At 37.6% G+C, this 19,079-nt stretch overlaps 1 protein-coding gene and 1 pseudogene across 1 annotated transcript; one reads left to right on the forward strand and one right to left on the reverse strand.

Annotated features, from left to right (window-relative positions):
- Window positions 1–8,183: 8,183 nt before the first annotated feature.
- LOC136065183 (uncharacterized) lies at window positions 8,184–10,478 on the reverse strand. The gene is made up of 4 exons (XM_065767992.1): window positions 10,151–10,478; window positions 9,747–10,084; window positions 9,402–9,656; window positions 8,184–9,014 (listed from the first exon to the last, which is right to left on the reverse strand). Exons 1-4 carry the CDS (start codon window positions 10,476–10,478, stop codon window positions 8,184–8,186), a joined length of 1,752 nt encoding a protein of 583 aa, XP_065624064.1.
- A 1,557-nt stretch (window positions 10,479–12,035) lies between these two features.
- Window positions 12,036–17,522, forward strand: LOC136065184 (metalloendoproteinase 2-MMP-like; annotated as a pseudogene).
- The last annotated feature ends 1,557 nt before the right edge of the window (window positions 17,523–19,079 follow it).

The raw sequence follows: 19,079 nt of genomic DNA on the forward strand, positions 1-19,079 counted from the left end.
TGAATTATTTGTAAGATAGTAATTAATGCCCCTTTTTTTGGGGTTTTCATCTAAAAACATTTGCCCATTTAGGCTACATCTACTATCTTTATCCATTGCCTATACTTGCTATATTTTGTCTTCATTGCAATCGTGTATGCCTTTATTGTATTGATACTATTGACATTTTATTCTATTCGTCCATCCCGTAGGTAGGGCCTAGTAAAATTTCTAGGACTTAGTAAAATTTCTAAGACCAGGTAAGACTTGGTCATATTCTTGGTCACCCGTCCATCCCGTAGGTAGGATTTGATAAAATTTCTAAGACCAAGTACCTGTTCGGTATCCTTGGTCGTCCATCTATCCCGTAGGTAGAACTTGGTAAAATTTCTAAGACCAAGTACCCGTCAGTATCCTTGGTCGTCCGTCCATCCCGTAGGTAGGACTTGGTAAAATTTCTAAGACTAGATAACCGTCGGTATCCTTAGTCATCCATCCACCCCGTAGGTTCTGAGACCAAGTACCTGTAGGTATCCTCGGTTGTCCATCCACCCTGTAGGTAGGACTTAGTGTGGTTTTGATGGTCCTTTGAAGGGTAGAGAGTAGAGCAACATTTCTGATAATGCATCCAAGTCTTATTAATAATAAAAGAACTAAAAAGAAACTCAACATTCTTAGAGTCTTAATAGCTTTTGATGTTTAACTTTTGACATTGAAATGAAAAAATGAAAAAAAAGTGATAAAATAAGGTAAGGTGCATCCGACTATACTGGTAGTACTTCCTCAAGTGCTCAGTGTTCCACGGGTGATGGAGCTTTTCCTCGTTGAGGGTTTCCAAGTAGTAAGTCCCCTTCCTATGGTAGTTGGCGATCTTGTAGGGTCACTCCCAATTAGGGCCCAGCTTACCCTGTGAGGTATCTTTGGTAGCTATTGTCACCTTCCTTAGGAGTAGGTCTTCGACTTGAAAGTGATGAGGCCTAAACTTGGTATTGTAGTGCTTTGCCACAAGGGCCTAATAATGAACCATCCTCTATTTTGCCGTTGCTTTGACTTTGTCAAGAAGATCTAATTGTAGACGCATCCTTTCTTTGTTTTCTCCTTCATCATGGTGGGATAATCAATGGCTGGTCAATCCCACTTTCGCTGGGATGACAGCCTCGTGTCTGTATGCGAGGTGGAAATGTGTCTTTCCTGTAGGTGTGCGTACCGTTGTCCTATATGCCCATAGGACACCGGGTAACTCATCTGGCCATATGCCCTTTGCCCCTCAATCTAAGTCTTGATCATCTTGAGCAGGGATCAATTTGTGACTTTAACTTGATCATTGGCCTGCGGTGAGCAGGAAAGGAGTAATGATTCTTGATCCCTAACTATCGATAAAAGTCTCTAAATGTGTCATTGTCAAATTGCTTCCCATTGTCTGAGACAATGACCCTGGGGATTCCAAAGTGGCAAATGATGCTCTTCTAAACAAAGCTGCAAACATTCTCTGTGATAGTGGCCAATAGTTCTGCTTCGACCCATTTGGTGAAGTAGTCAGGCCATATGCCCTTTGCCCCTCAATCTAAGTCTTGATCATCTTGAGCAGGGATCAATTTGTGACTTTAACTTGATCATTGGCCTGCGGTGAGCAGGAAAGGAGTAATGATTCTTGATCCCTAACTATCGATAAAAGTCTCTAAATGTGTCATTGTCAAATTGCTTCCCATTGTCTGAGACAATGACCCTGGGGATTCCAAAGTGGCAAATGATGCTCTTCTAAACAAAGCTGCAAACATTCTCTGTGATAGTGGCCAATAGTTCTGCTTCGACCCATTTGGTGAAGTAGTCGAACCTTACGACAAGGAACTTGAGCTGCAATATGGTGATGGGGAAGGGCCTAACTATGTCCAATCTCCATTGGGTGAAACGCCAAGAGGTGCTTATCGGTGTAAGTTCCTCGGTTGGTTGACGTATGATGTTTCTGAAGCGTTGGCACTTGTCACACGCCTTCACGTAGGACTGGGCGTCCTTCTGCATAGTGGGCTATTAATATCCAGCTCGTATCAGCTTGTGAACCAGTGAACATGCCCCAAATGGTTCTCGCATATTCCTTTGTGTACCTTTCTCATGACATAGTTTGCTTTGTAGGGGATTAGACACCTCAGATATGGATGGGAGAAACCCCTTTTGTAAAGGACATCCCTTATCATAACGAAACGTGAAGATTGCACCTTCAACCGATGGGAAGCACTGCGATCTTTTGGCAATGTCCCATTCCTGAGGTAGGATATGGTCAGCGTCGTCCAGTCAATTCCTAGGGGGATAACCTGCACTTCCACTTTGTCAATGGCAGGGGAATACTGGATGAAGGATAGTACCTTACTAGGAATGTCCGTACATTTTGCGGATGCTGCTTTGGCCAAACGGTCTACTTGTTCATTTTCTTTTCTTGGGATTTATACAAACTTAACCGAGAATTTCTCACTCATCTTACTTTTGACCTTGCTTAAGTATTCTTTCATTTGTTCCCCTTTCACCTCGTAGTCACCATTGATGTATCCAACCAAAACTTGTGAATTGCAGTGTATGACAGATGACTTAGCTCCTGCTACTTTAGCTAAGTTGAGGCTCGAGAGGACTGCTTTGTATTCAGCCTCACTGTTGCTTGTTGAGAACTGGAGGCGAACCGCACATTCTATTGTATCTCCTTCTGGTGACCATAGCAGGACCCCTCCTCCTCTGGCCCATTGGTTAGACGAACTGTTTGTCCATATCATCCATGCCATTGGTTTGTCCTCTTCTTTTCCCATCATAAATTCGGCAATGAAATCGGCTAAAGCTTGCGCTTTGATTGCGGTCTTGGGTTGGTATCGGACATTGAACTTGCTAAGCTCAATCGCCCATAGAACCAGGTGTCTCACTGCCTCTGGGTTATTCATTGTCTTTTGTAGCGGCTTTTCTATTTGGACTACTATGGTGTGTGCTTGGAAGTATAGCCTGAGTTTCCAGGAAGCCGTGATCAGTACAAGGGCCAACTTCTCCATTGGGGGATATCTCCCCTCAACTCCTTGGAGTGCTCGACTGGTGTAGTATATGAGTAGCTGCATTTAGTCTTCCTTCCATATAAGAGCAAAACTGACGGCCGTTAGAGATATAACTAAGTAAAGGGAGAGCTCTTTGCCAGGCTTGGACAGATTGAGCAATGGTAGGGATGTGAGGTAAGCCTTCAATTCTTCAAATGCCCCCTGGCACTCATCGGTCCACTTGAAAGCCTTCCTTAGTACCTTGAAGAAGGGTAGACACTTATCCGTCGCCCTAAAGACAAAATGGTTAAGGGCTGTAACCCTCCCATTCAGGCTTTGCACCTCCTTGATGTTCTTTGGAGTTGCCATTTCCATTATAGCTTGTACCTTGTCGGGATTAGCTTCCACCCCGCACTCTGACACCATAAAGCCCAAGAACTTCCCTAACGCCATGCTGAACACATATTTACTAGGGTTGAGTTTCATATCGTAACAAATTCAGGGTACCGAATGTTTTCCAAAGGTCGTCTAACAGGTATGTCTTATCAAAAGAATAGATGATATATCATCTTTTAAGTTGATATATCATCTATTCTTTTGGAGAAGAGAAACTCACACCAATATATAAATCCCCGAATCCCCGAGACATAGACGCTATGTATTTCTTTTCACTCAAGCTTCTTGCGGTTTTTACTTATAAAATTCAAACCATTTGAAAACATGGTTGATTGAAGGGTTTTTTTTTTTTTTTGGCTTACCATTATGTTTTGATTTGGATGATTTGCACAATTACATCCTATCGTTGTGGTTTGTTTAAAAGCTTTTTGGTGCTTGCTTTTGTAAATATTGTATTCTGATCAAAGTTCATGCTAAATATGCAGTTGCAAGTTGGATGAAATATTATATTGTATTAATGCTATAGGTATGTCTTATCAATAGAAACAGATTAATTTATTGTGGTATATTCTTAACAATGAATTTCTTGATTATTGATTACTCCTAAATTCTTTGTTAAATGATTGTTACAACATCACATGATTATTTTGATACTTTGTTAAATGATTGTTGTTGTCGACCTCACATGAATAATTAAAGAATTATTTGGATTAAACTCTTCATGATTTACATATTTATTGCTAATATATCCATACATCTCACTTTTAATTAAAAATTATATGTTCTACCATTCTATTTCTATAGTATGAGAAAATTTTACTTCTTAAAATTTTTAGTATGCATCAAGTGATTAGGTCTTTTTTTTTGTGTATATTATTTTTTGCCAATATTATTTTTTTGTGTCTATAAGTACTTTCCCATTTTACTTTGAATCTAAAATTTTAATGTCTTGCAAATTTAGTATATGTTAGCTATGATATATCTTGATTCATATTGGTGGGTACAGATGCCCTAATGTATGGTTTATACTCTATAGCTTTTTCCTAGCAAGTTGGAGACTCAACCATTTATATATATATATATATATATTGGACGTGTAGGACCTTGCCAAAAGGTATCACTTCTTAATTTTCTTCATATCTAAATGCTAATGAAGTTATTTTCGATTTCGCACCTCCTTTTATATTAGTTACATAATTATCGACCATCTTCCATTAAATTAATTTTGAACTTATATATGATTTTCTTAATAGAAAAACTTTACTTTAGTTTTATTAACTATTTTAATTTAATTTTTATTAAATAAATAAAATATTTTCTTTAGTGTAAACATGATTCTTGATTAAGCTGTGCATCGCACAGGCATACTACTAATATATATATATATATATATAAAGCTTTCAATTACAACACTAAACCAAAAAAAAAAAAAAAAGAAAGTCTCATCGCATGCGCAAAGTGCATGCAATGAGGCTAGTAGAATGTATAAAAGAGGTGGAACCCCAAAATGCTGTGTTAGAACTTAGAATAGACTAATAAATACAGAAATTTTCCATTCCAATCATCAAAGAGGAACCACTTCAGAGATTAAGGTTATGTTTGGTAACAATTTTTGTTTTCTGTTTTCAAAAACTTGTTTTTGGTAATATAAAGAAAAAAACAATTTTCTGGTATTTTTGAAATCAAAAACATGTTTGGTTAGTTGAAATAAAAAAATAGTTTTTGGATGGAAAAAATAGAAAATACTAAAATATGTTGTTACTAGGATTTGGACTTCAATGCTAATTCATTAAATGAAACAGGTTTATTCAACCAAATGTGTGTTTTCATTGACTTTTGAAAACTAAAAACTAAAAACAGCATTTTGTATGTTTTTAGTTTCCTTCACAAATTGAGTTTTGAGATAAGTTTTTATTTTCTATTCATTTTGGGTTGCCAAACAAGTTTTTTAGTCTCACAAATAGAAAATTGTTTTTGAAAACAGAAAATAAGGGAAAAAAGCAGTTACCAAACATACCTTAAGAGTGTATCTCACGTTAAGACTTTTACTGTGTTTCAAAAGAGTTTTCTAGTCTTCTCTGCGTTTAATTTCTACACAACCTAAAAAGTCCAATTTCTACACAACCTAAAAGACTCTCTACATTCTAGATTCTACACAACCCAAAAGTGCTATTTGAATGGAAAATAATCTAGTCAAAAATAGTTATGATATCGTAAATTCTCTTCCTCTTATCTTTTTTATTTTTATTTTTTTATTTTTTATAATCGTAAATATAATATCTAAAAAATAAATAGCAAAAAAAAGACAAAAAAAAAAAAAAAAGAGAGAAAGGAGAGAAAGAGAACAAAGAATAAGAGCAACCGTATAAATATAATAACCTTGGTATTTTTGATCCAAAAAACTACTTTATATCAAAGCGCTGAAGTAGTTAGTAATAATTTTTCTATTGTTTCAGTCCTTTTTCTTAGTGGTTATTATCCTTTTCAAATTGCCAAAAATAATCTTAAAAAATTAACAGTGAAAACAAACTACTCACTTTGTCTCCATATTATTCTACTTCTACTCAACCCAAAATTTTAATGGAAACAAATCCGGTCAGAGTTAATCTAGTCAAAAGTGCCATTTGAATGGAAAATTAATCTAGTCAAAAATAGTTATGACATCGTAAATTCTCTTCTTCTTATCTTTATTTATAATCGCAAATATAATATCTAAAAAAATTGGCAAGAATAAACAAACAAAAGAAAAAGGAAAAAGGAGAGAAAGAGAACAAACAATAAGAGGAAGTGAGCAACCATGTAAATATAATAGAGAAATGTTATATCATAACAATTTCACAATAAATTATATGTTGCAAGTTATTATAGGTTGTTATTAGTAGGCAAAAAAGTAATTTCAAAGATAAATTTATATTAGAACCAATAATAACTTACTAGTTATGAATTGTTGTGAAAATATTTTGAAAACGTTGTGCATGTAGTGAAGTTGATAATCATTTTTTATTATTTCAGACTTTCAGTCCTTTTCTCAGTGGTATTGCTATTATTTCATTTTCAAATTGCCAAAAATAATCTTAAAAAATTAACAGCGAAAACAAACTACTTACTTCCTCTTTATATTATTCTACTTTTACTCGACCCAAAAGTCATATTTTAGTGGAAAATAATCCGGTCAGAGTTAATTATGACCAATCACTAAGTACTAACTTTTTTTTTTTGAGAAAGAAAACTGAAATTCATCTTATTAAGAAATACCAGCTAAATCAGCCTGATAAATATCATTAAAGTGAGACGGAACAGACTCCGTCCACACAAGAAAACTGGAAATATTAACTGCAAACCTAGCTAAACTATGAGCTAACTTATTACCATCCCTCCTAGTATGAGAGTAAAGTAATTTAGAAAAAGATCCAGCAAGTACTCGAACATCCTCCACCAAAAGACCTGAGGCTGAAAGATAATGATCCTCCCTTCGAAGAGCAGACATCAGAATGCTAGAGTCACCTTCCAAGACAACATTGTCAACACCTATCTCCCTTGCAAAAACAAGAGCCCTAGCAGCAGCGAGAGTCTCCACCTCCTCATGACCATAAGCTCTAGGAAGATTCTCAGAAAGTGATGCTATAACCATCCCTTGACCGTCGCGAATCACAACCCCAATACCTGACTTATTCTCCGCTCTAAAGCTGGCACCGTCAAAATTGATTTTAAGCAAACCATTCGAGGGGGGCACCCATCTAGCTCTGGAGCGTGGAACAGCTGGGACACGAGGAATCTACACTGCTAGAAATTCAGCATGCCTATCCTTAGCGAGTTGAGCTAGCTTCGAGAGAGAGAGACGCTGGATTGGGCTAGGCGAACTTGATTCCGATGATGCCAAATCATCCACACGGTAGTAGCAAATAACTCCGGTTCTTGATGATTGGTTGTAATCCAAGACAGTAGCTCCTTGAAGTCCACAAATGGCTAGGTACAACGCACACTGCACAACTGCAAGTCAGACCACACAATGTCTAAGCTAGAGCAAGACCACACAGCGTGGACGACTGACTCCTTTATTCGATGGCAGCGTTCACAGATAGCTTCTTGCAAAATTGTATGTCGCATTAAGTTAACTTTTGAAGCAACTGCATTACGATAGGCACGCCAGATGAAGTTCTTGATCTTATTCGGACAGTTCAGAGCCCAGATTCCTTTCCACAGTTTCGTGTTCACTGGCTCTCGAAACGGGCTTAGCTCATTCTCTTCTTTGAGGAAACGATAACTAGTCTTGCATGAATAACGGCCATTAGAAGAGTGGGGCCAAAAGAGGATATCTTCAGCTAAACCACGTGCTAGAGGAATGCTCTTAATCAGGTCAGCTTCCTCAGGGGCAAACAAACCATCAACTAGCTCCTCATTCGAAGTCCGAGTCTCATCATTAATCAATAAATCCACAGTGGCATTTTCAAACCCTTCGACCACTGGAGAATAGAGAAGTGGACGGTGCTTTCTCGGCAACCAATGGTGCTGCCATACTTGAACCTTCCTACCAGACCCTATACGCCACCTACTACCTCGTTGAATAACATCCTGCCCATATAAAATGCTTTGCCATGCATACGAACCCGACCTTGACTCCTTAGCTTCCATTATAGAGCAATTGGGGAAAAAGAGAGATTTGAAAACCTTGTAAAACAAGGAATCCATATTATGCAAAAGGCACCAAGCTTGCTTTGCCAACAGGGAGTCATTAAACAAAGCCAAGTCCCGAAACCCCATGCCTCCCACCATTTTTGACTTTGTCATCTCTTCCCATTTAAGCTAGTGAACTTTCCTCCGGTTACCATGTTGACCCCACCAGAATCTCTTTACTAGAACCTCAATATCATTACAAAGCCCCAGAGGTAGTTTAAAGCACCCCATTGCATAAGTAGGGATTGCCTGAATAACTGATTTGACAAGAACTTCACGCCCTGCTTGAGAGAGCAGCTTCCCTTCCCAACCTTGGAGCTTCTTCCAAACCCTCTCTTTTATATAATTAAAACTCTCCCTTTTACCCCTACCAACCAAAGAGGGAAGGCCTAAATACTTCTCATACTGATGCACCTCTTGAACCCCCAGAATACCCTTGATGGTAACCTTTAAATCTTCAGAAGTAGATTTACTAAAGAAAATAGATGTTTTGCTCCTATTCACTTTTTGACTCGAAGCCTCCTCATATTGAGATAAAAGTGCCATGACACTTCTAAACTCGTCCGGAGTTGCCCTGCAAAAGAGAAGGCTGTCGTCTACATATAATAAGTGAGTTAGTTTTGGGCCACGCTTGCACAAAGAAAAACCAGTAATATCGCCCATACTCGCCGCATGCCCAATAAGTCCATGTAATCCTTCGGTGCATAAAAGGAAAAGGAATGGGGAAAGGGGATCCCCTTGTCTAAGACCTCTCGATGGGTGAATCAAACCCGTCGGTTCACCATTAACAAGGATGGAATAGGTAGCAGTCCTCACACACAGCATAACAAGTCCAATCCAATGCTTATTGAAACCCATTTGCCTCATAATAGCCTTAAGAAAAGACCACTCCACCCTATCATAAGCCTTACTCATATCTAACTTTAGTGCCATATAACCTGTTCTCTTGGAATTATGGTTCTTCATACAGTATAATGTCTCAAAAGCCATAAGAGCACTGTTAGAAATAAGTCGATCTTTAACAAAGGCCGACTGATGCTTAGTGATTATGGTTGGTAAAATTTTTTTCAATATGTTTGCAATCACTTTTGAAAAAATTTTATAGAGAACATTACATAAACTAATGGGGCGATACTGATGCACATACTCAGGGTTATCAACCTTAGGGATAAGGGTAATAAAAGTATGATTGACAGGATGAGGGAGAGTACCTGAATTCAACCAAGATAAGATAGATCTAATCACATCATCATCCACCATGCCCTAAAAGTGTTGATAAAACAAGGGCGGCATCCCATCTGGACCCGACGCCTTCAGAGGAGCCATTTGGCTCAAGGCAATTTGTACCTCACACGCCAAGAACTCCTTAGATAGCTCCTGATTCATTTCTACTGTGATAAGATGAGGAATTCGGTCCAAAACCCCATTGGCAAGTGACAGATTAGAAGATAAAAACAACTCTTGGTAAAAATTGATTAACACCGAAGCAATAGATTCAGGATCCTCATTCCACTGATTCTGAGTGTCTCTGATACCCCGAATAGAATTCTTTCTATGTCGCTTCGTCGCCTTACTATGAAAGTACTTAGTATTGTGATCTCCCTGGCTCATCCACAACACCCTTGAGCGCTAATTCCACATGCGTTCCTCTTTATCTAGCAAAGAGGAGATTTCATCTTTCAATTCTCTTACTCGGTCATTACAACCACTTCTAATAGACTCCTTTTCAGCCTGAACCAATAGGTGCCTAGATTTAAGCAACTCCCTTCGGACATTGCCGAAGCAATTTTTATCCCACCAAGCTAGGTCTCGGCCACATCTCTCAACCCTTGTCAAAATTGCATCATTTGAGTCATTGTCAAGCATTGATCTCCACGTTGCTTCCACTATTTCACCACATCGGCTATCAAAGAGCCACATTTCTTCAAACCTAAAAGGTTTATTTCGTGGAGGAGGATCCAAGCCTGAGAGAGTCAGAAGAATAGGAACATGATCAGAGGAATCACACCGAAAATGGTGAATTCGTAAACCTGGAAAAAGTAGAAAAAAACCATTATTAGCCAACCCTCGGTCTAATCTCTCCCAAATAGAGTTACCATCCCTAAAGTGTCTATTCCAAGTGAACCGTTGACCAGAGAAACCCAAGTCCATAAAACCACATTCATCTATCACATCTTGAAAGAGTTGCATTTGATAATTAGGGTGTTGAGCTCCACCTAATTTCTCCTCTTGACTGACAAGTTCATTAAAGTCACCTATACAAATCCATGGAGCAGTAGGGTGGTGGTTAAGGTGGCGAAGTTCACTCCAGGCTTCATGTCTCCTTGCCGTATCTGGCTCCCCGTAGAAGCCAGTAAACCTCCATTGATGATCCGAGTTTTTATCAATCCATGCATCAATAAAATACTTCTTTGAGTCTTCCATGATAAGATTGACAGAGTCTTTCCAAAACAGAACAAGACCACCTCCCCTATTATCATTAGGTACCACCTATCTATTCTGAAACTCCAAACTACTTTGAACCCTATCTAGCCTTGCTTCATCCGTCCTTGTCTCGGCTATAAACACGACGGAGGGATCTTTTGCCCGTACAATTTCTACAAGCTTCTTCCCTGTTCGAAGGTTCTCAAGCCCTCGACAGATCCATGCTAAGCAATTCATTGATTCTGGCGGTGTTGCTTAACAGCCTCCGCCAATGCAGTAGGTATTTCTTCATCACTCCTCAAAACCTGTAGACGTTTGCATGGTAATAGGGAGCAATCTTCCACAGGATCAAAACTACGCTTTCCACCTGTTATTTTCGCCGAAATTGAAGGAGATAAACTATCCACTATAAACCTAACTAACCAGGTCTAGGTAGACAGTTTGGTAGGCTGAACAGATGTAAAGGAGAGCTCCCTATTGTTCATAGAACCACGAGATAAGGGTGAAGGATCCTCCAACCTGTCCAAAGCCGAGGAAGTAACCAACTTAGGAGTTGAGGGAGTGTCAAACTTGGTGAGCTCTCTGTCAATATCCCGCAGCTGAGAATCAAAGTTATCACTTTTAAAAACTTGACCATCTATATCCTGACATCCCTCATTGAGAACAGGCTGAGAGACTTCATGAGGGTCACTTTCAACCTGCTCACTTTGCATGGGCATAGGAGTTACCAACACTGGATCTACATTCCTCATTGGTTGGATATCACATGGCTACCCTTCTTCAACGTCCGAAGGAACAACATGTGGACTAAAGTTCATTGCGCTCTCCATTGGTCCTTTCCCACCTCTAGGTTCACTACTCGGGCTCCTAACCCGCCTCTCAAGCTTCGATTTATAATAACCAGGCACAACCACAATAGACTTCCAAGATTGTACAAACGCCAGTGCTCGTAAACTAGGTCTGAATTGTTGCTGCTCAGTCTTAAGGGTGCCCTCACTTGCAATCCACACATCACAGTCTTTATCATCATGGTCAAGGCAACCACACTAGTAGCATATATTCGGTAGGCGTTCATACTTAAAACTGACCCACACCTGTCTGCCATTATCAATGGAGATGAGATGACCTCTGCATAAAGGCAAAGAGATGTCAATGGTAACCCTAATCCGGATAAAACTCCCACCATCATGCACTAGCGTATCCGGGGTGTGAACAACTTCACCTAGGGCATCACATATTTTTTCTGCCACCACTTTGTTCCTAAATTTGATTGGTATATCATGTACCTGCACCCAAAAGGTAGCTTTGTGAAATTGCAGGTTGTGAATCAGAGCATCATTATCGTAGCGGTTCATCACTATCAAACGCTTGTCGAAACTCCTCGGTTCACTGGATAAAACCCGCTCCATATCTGGCTTATTATCAAAGATAAACAAAACCTTATGGTCTCCTTGATTCTGAATTTTGAAACCCGTTCGACAGCGCCAAAGGGGGTTGAATGTGTTGGCGATAGCATCTACATTCAAGGCTTGTTTAGTCAAGAACTTTGCCGCTATAATGAACTCTTTGGTATGTTGTGCTTCAGTAATACTGCATCCTGGCCCCTCACGATTAGACAGAGAGAGTCTACTCCAGTGACTAGACAGGTCTTCCATAAGAGCACAGAAAGTATAAATGACAGGACGGGAGATGTTGCTAAAGGAAAAGAAGAACGAACGGAGAAGAAGAACAAATGGAGAAGGAGACAGACAAATTGTTTCACAGTCCACAAAGGAAGAGAAAACACCACCACCACAAGGATTAACCAAGTTAAGCTAGATGAAAACCTTCACAAGGAAGGACACCCATTCTACCGCCTACGAGGGACAGAGAAACCCTAGCTGCCAAGAGGAATGTTTTTTATTTTTTTATTTTTTTTTAAAGTACTAACTTCATTGCTATGCGCCCACAATTTTCTTCTTACCCATTTAAAATTTATGCGTTAGCCAAGTGAGATTTATTCATTTGTCAATCGCAAAATAGTGGTAATTAATTAGATAAAATCTAGGCTGAAAAATTGAACCCACCTACACCCGCTCACTGAATAATGACTTCCATATTATTTCAACTAGTTTGTAATTCATGTTTACTCACAAGAATGATAAATTGTAGTGATACTATTAATGTTAGTTTAAGTTATTAAATATATAGGAAATTAGTTTGACACGGGGCATTTAGAGTTAATTACTAAAATTATTTTTCCTTGCAATTTTAATGATATTGATTACGCCAAGTTTCTCATTACATTGCTGTATGTATATTATTCTGAAATCACTATTTGACACTACATAGGCAATATCAATTCACTATCATTGTCCATGAAATTCTATTAAATAAAAGAAAAAAATTGGTTTAATAGTATCTCCTATATAAATTGAATGGGGATAGTGCATGGAATCGTTTAGCTCAATTACAGTTTGTTACATTCAATATCTTCAAATACAAAATATCTAAATAGAAATAGTGCAAAAAATATACTCATTAGTTTAGAAAAAAAAAATAACAGCAAAAATCTAAACAATTTGATTTGTATGTAAAGCTAACAAAGGCAAAATCTAATGTTGATTCTAATCATATTTTCTTTGAGCTTTGGTTTATATATATATATATATATATATATTACCAAGGTTTATTTTATTAGACTTCTCGTTCTCTACACTGAATTATCTCACTTAGCACAAAAATTAAAAAATTTAGATTAGATGGGACCTGTGGCACAAAATTAAATACTATTTGAAATCCATTATTTTTACCCTAAGTTAACTCACTGGCATAAAAATTTAACATCTTAAATTAGATGAGACACATGGTGCAAAATTAAACTCTAATTTGAAATCTAATTGAATTTTCTCTCAATTTTGACTATATATATATATATATATAAATGTTCATTTTTTGGGGCTTGGCCTTATCTCACTCCGAACTATTTTGGTGATTGGAATTTGGGATGGCAATTTCTGCCCAACCCGCGGGTACCCGGCCCAGCCTGGCCCGAACCTAATAGGTTGGTTTTTACTCGGTCCAATAAAAAATAGGGTTGGGTTTGGGTTTAAAAAAAAAAAAAAACTCGAAACGGGTTCGGGTTTTGGTAAAATCTTGGTCTGAACTCGGACCCGACTAGTTAGCTAAATGTAAAATTACAAAAAAACCTACCTATATATATATCACAACCCTAACCCTAAAACTTATTTCTCTCATTTCTCTCTCATCTAAGCTGCCTCTCTCACCTTACCCTTACTGACTCTCACTCTCACTCACATCTCATCCTCACCTTCACTCTCATTCACTCACCGACCCACCCTCACCCTCATGGAGGAGAACGAATCTCGTGGTGGTTGTCATTTGTCACAGAGGAGTATGAGATCCATAGATCGTAGCATGGGATTGTTAGATTGTAGAGAGATGTGGTTGTGTTGTTAGATTGGAGCACAAGATTGTTAGATCAGAGAGATGTGATGATCAAAGGAGCTCTTGGTCATGTTGAGGTCAGGCAATGCCAGGGGTGGGATTGATGGCTGAAACCACCACCAATGAAGCTTTAGTGGTGGTCTGAGTTTTTTTTTGGTTCAATTTTTTGGGTTCATTTCCTCTCTTAGTAGTTTTGTTTTTGGGTATATGTTTGAGGATTCAATCTATATAGAATGTAATACATGTGTACATTTTGTGTTGGTTTAGTTGACTATAGCGCCTGAGATAACTTCAAAGAATGTGAATCAGAGTTGATGTTTGTGTTAATGNTGCTATTTATAAGATATTATAAACGGGTGCTTCTGAGATATTCTGATTATTCTCATGTGAATGCAAGGTTTTTGATTCTTCTATCTACCATGATGTTAGCCAAGTAACATTTATGAATGCTCCAATCACCAAAATAGTCCAAAGTGAGATGAGACCAAGCCACAAAAAGTAAACATTGAAATAACACGGAACGCATTATTCAATGTGTGGATTTAGGTGGGCCCAATTTTTTCAGGCTAGATTTTATTCACTACCACTATTTTTGTGATTGACAAACGTACAAATCACTCTTGGCTAACGCGTAAAACTCAAGTAGGTATGAATAAAAATGTGAATGTTATAATTTTGTTTTTGAAAAAAGTAGAGTTTGTCAAATATAATCTAAAGCATAAGTTTCAAATGTTGGTAATTGAATAATTGATAAATAAAACTAACTTATTACATGCATTACAAATTTGTCAAAAGTAGGGATGGCAATGGGGTGAGGCAGGGCCGAAAGATAGGGTCTTCATCCCCACCTCGCAAGGTTTTGTCTTACCCCATCCCCGTCCCCGCCCCGCATGACGGGAAAAACTTTCTCACCCATCTCTTGCCCCTTGGGGCCTCGCGAAACCCACCCCATTCCGTAAACTCTACTTTTTGTTAATTTTCCCTATAACTAGTACAATTTTTTTAATAAAACTTATTTTATTAATAAAAATATACTTAAAATTACAACTAAATTTATCCCATCAAATCAAATCAATTTTTAGAAAAATTGAATAATATATCCAAGTGTTTAGCAAGAAAATCACAAAAAAAAAAAAAATTTAAAAATCTCATAGTATAAAACATAAAATAAATAAATAAATAAATAAAGGCAAAGAACCACATTAGGTTGAATAAAATAAGTTAATATTGATATGTTTGTTAAATAGTAGGGTTTTAGGGTATGAAAAATTTACAATTATAACCCTTAGCAACCCTGGGCAGGTGAGGATGGGGACGAGCGGGGCGAGGTGGGTCTAAAATGTCTAAACTCATCCTTATCCTGCCCCGTGGTGCGGGGCTAAAATCTTGCCCCATCCCCGCCCCATCACCTTTTGCAGGGTAAAGCGGAGTAGGGCAAAATTGCCATCCCTAGTCAAAAGGGCCCTTTTTTTCCCCCTCTCACTTTTAAGAAAAAACATAGTATTTAAAATTTTCATTCATACCAATTCAATGTTTATGGGTTAGCCAAGTAACATTTATGCATATTCCAATTAGGAAGGACAACAAGTCCGGTTCGAGGCAAGTTTTTTGATGCCCATACTCAACCCGCGGGCCCTCCCCTTGTTACCTAGACCCGGCTCGTTTAATAAATGGGTTATTTTTCCTGTTGGGTCTCCGCGGGCCCTACGGGCCCCGTCCAACCACTTTGGGGCCTAATCCATGGCCCAATCCATCCCAATCTTATATATAAAAAATAATTTTTTTTTTTTAAAAAAGCCAAAAACAAACAGCAACACAAATCAATAAACATTGTTATCAATCTTACTGAAATGAGATTCTTAGACAGAAAATAAATAATAAATAAACACAAAAAATAGAAGAAACAAAACTCCATTTATGGACCAATTTTCACATTAACACAAACATCAACTCTGATTCTTATAGTTAAAGTTTTCCCTAAATGAATATTTTCTAATTTGACTTTCTTTTTATTATGGTCTTAAATAATTTTATTTGAATTCAGTTACTATTTAAAAATTTTACAAAATAGGAGATCATGCAATAATTTTTTCAATAAAATACCTACTATTATTAGTAAATTCACTTGCGGGAGAAGGAAGGGCATACGTATTTTTATTGAAGGAAACTTTAAAGTTACTGAATTGTTGATGGGTTTGAAAAAGTTTTCCACAAGTCACTCTACATAATAAAATTTTAAAATATTTAATTGGTAATTTGTGATTAGTTTATAATGAATTATGGTTCCTATAGTGATTAGTGAGCTTACATAAAAATGATGTTTCACAAATCACAATTTATCATCACAACAAATTATAAATCTCAAATTCTACAGTTAGGTATGTGGCATTACTTTAAAAGTTGTAGAAATTCGGAAAAAAAGGGCCCCTAGACCTTGAGTCTCAAAGTGGCTGGCCACTTCTAGTTCTAGGTCACTTCTCAATCTCTTATCTTGCAAGTAAAAGTCATACCATCATGGTAGAAGAAGAATCAACCTTGCATTCACATGAGAATAATCAGAATACCTCTCAAGAAGCCACCCGTTAATAATATCTATAAATAGCAATGAAACTAAAACACTTCTACACAACATTTAACAAAGTGCTTACGTTTCAAACTTTTGCAGCTATGGCTTCTAGCATTTTCACTCTTTTTATTCACTCTCCTCCTTCTTCCTCTTCTTTCTCATGGAACTTCACGAAACACCAATAACAAGAAATCATCACCCTTTGATTTTCTCAAGCATTTACAAGGATGCCACAAGGGTGACAATGTCTCAGGCATCAAAGTCCTAAAAAGTTACCTTGAACAATTTGGTTACTTGAACTATAGCCATTCCAAAAAACAAAACCATGCCAATGATGATGATTTCGATGAACCCCTAGAGTCGGCCCTTAAAACTTACCAGCTAAATTTCCACCTCAACACCACTGGGACTTTGGATGCCAAAACAGTATCCAACATGATGATGCCTCGTTGTGGTGTGGCTGATATCATCAATGGTACAAATTGGATGCGTTCAGACAATAAAAAACATGACCACAACCATGGCTCTTTACACACTGTTAGTCACTATGCTTTCTTCCCTAGAAAGCAGAAATGGCCAGCTTCTAAGTACAGCCTTACTATGGATTTCTCCCTGGCACCCAAACTAGAGCCATGAGCCCTGTTGCACAAGCTTTTCAAAAATGGGCTGCCAACACACACTTCAAATTCTCGCGAGCTCAAGACGACACAAAGGCAGATAACAAAATTGGTTTCCAAAGTAGGGATCATGGAGACGGGTCCCCTTTTGATGGAAATGGTGGAGTCCTTGCCCATGCTTTTGCTCCAACTGATGGAAGATTCCATTATGATGCTGATGAAAAATGGAGTGTGGGAGCTGTTCCAGGTCAATTTGACTTGGAGACTGTTGCTTTGCATGAGATCGGGCACCTTCTTGGGCTCGGACATAGCAAAGTTCAAGGGGCTATTATGTGGCCTAGCATTTCTCCAGGAGGGACCAAAGGTTTGGACAAAGATGATATCAATGGAATTAAAGCCTTATATAATGTTTAAGTGTCCAAGATGGTGGAATCTTCAGTTACGTACGTACTAATATATATAGGGAGAATAAAATATTTGCCATCTACTATCGAAATACATCGTGATGGTGCTACGAGGCTTACGCCATAATTATATGATCGGATTGAGGATCCACCATGTGTAACCTTTATTAATGTTGTGTTAATAACTTGCAATCAAATGTTCCCTTTTCTTAAGACTCTTGTTTTTGGTTTGCTCTCAAATTCTAATACGTACCTAGCCTCTTCTCAAAAAAAAAAAAAAAAAAAAAATAATAAAAACAAAAATTTCTAATACCTAGCCGACTTAATTAATTAAGTGATATTCGGCTAATCCATTTGCACTTATTTATATATATATATATATATATAGACACTACACACACCATGAGAGAGAATATTAAGAGATAGTACAAATGAGCAAAAGCTATATAAGATTGGAATAGACCCTAAAACTTGTTCTGCCATTACTGGGAGAAGACCTTTTCTTTGTAGGCAAGGATCCGGACTTAAGCATGGATGCATGAAGCCTGAGTTCCTATTCAAGAATGAGGGTGTCACTAGTAACTATGGTCATGGGCTGGGTTTACTTGTGCATATCTGGACAAAATTGCTTTTTGCCCATTTCTGAAAAAAAAATCCAGCATTTTGCCCTATTTCTCAAACTAATTAGGAAAATGCCCCTCTTTTGAAAATCAAGTTTCTGAAAATCGAGTTAGGCCCTATAGTGGTATTTTTAGGGACCCTATAGTGACGTTTTAAGGACCTATAGTGACGTTTTGTAACTCAATTTTCATAAAATCGAGTTATAGGTAAAAAAAAAGAAAAAAAATTGCATGTAACTCGACTTTATGAAAATCGAGTTACAAAACGTCACTATAGGTCCTTAAAACGTTACTATAGGGTCCCTAAAAACGCCGCTATAGGGCCTAACTCGATTTTCAGAAACTCGATTTTCAAAAGAGGGGCATTTCCCTAATTAGTTTGAGAAATAGGGCAAAATGCTGGATTTTTTTTCAGAAAGGGGCAAAAAGCAATTTTCTCCGTGCATATCCTGATCCCGATACCCGATTATTATTGCCTAGATTTTTTACTCACGAATAACTAGAACCTGATCCAAACCTCCCCACCTTTTTTTTTCTTTCTTTTTTTAAAAAAAAATTAAGTTAAAGACGTAATTTTGCATCCAAACACTTTTAAACTAAAAACCAATTTTTCTCAATTTTTTTTAAACAAATAGGTTTTCAAAGTATCTATTAGTTCATAATCCATTTCAGGTGCATTAAATAGCGACTATTAGCCACATGTTGAGGTAAAAGCATCCCCAATCACAACAACATACATAGAAAGTAAAAAATGACAAGCTGGTGCAATTGCAAAAACAGTTGCCAATATGATCCGTTCATCCTCCTTGCCATTTTCTCAAAAAAAAAAAGAAAAAAAAGAAGAAAAAAAAAAAAGAAGAAAGTTCATCCAACATCTTAGACCCTACAAATTTAAGGTCGCCCGATCTACTAACGACCTCGATCTTGTTCATTCTCTTTTTGCTTAA

Source organism: Quercus suber, unplaced genomic scaffold (assembly GCF_002906115.3).
Source record: "Quercus suber isolate HL8 unplaced genomic scaffold, Cork oak 2.0 scaffold_873, whole genome shotgun sequence".
Taxonomy (NCBI): domain Eukaryota; kingdom Viridiplantae; phylum Streptophyta; class Magnoliopsida; order Fagales; family Fagaceae; genus Quercus; species Quercus suber.

Bases quoted from the DNA above. Each gene is read 5' to 3' on its own strand.
- LOC136065183 (XM_065767992.1), bottom strand. From the start codon at position 10,478: ATGGAAGACTCAAAGAAGTATTTTATTGATGCATGGATTGATAAAAAC. The intron at 10,085-10,150 runs GTAACTCTATTT...TACTTTTTCCAG, and splicing joins GAATAGACACTTTAGGGATG to GTTTACGAATTCACCATTTT. The intron at 9,657-9,746 runs GTAAGAGAATTG...TGGATGAGCCAG, and splicing joins GAAGTGGTTGTAATGACCGA to GGAGATCACAATACTAAGTA.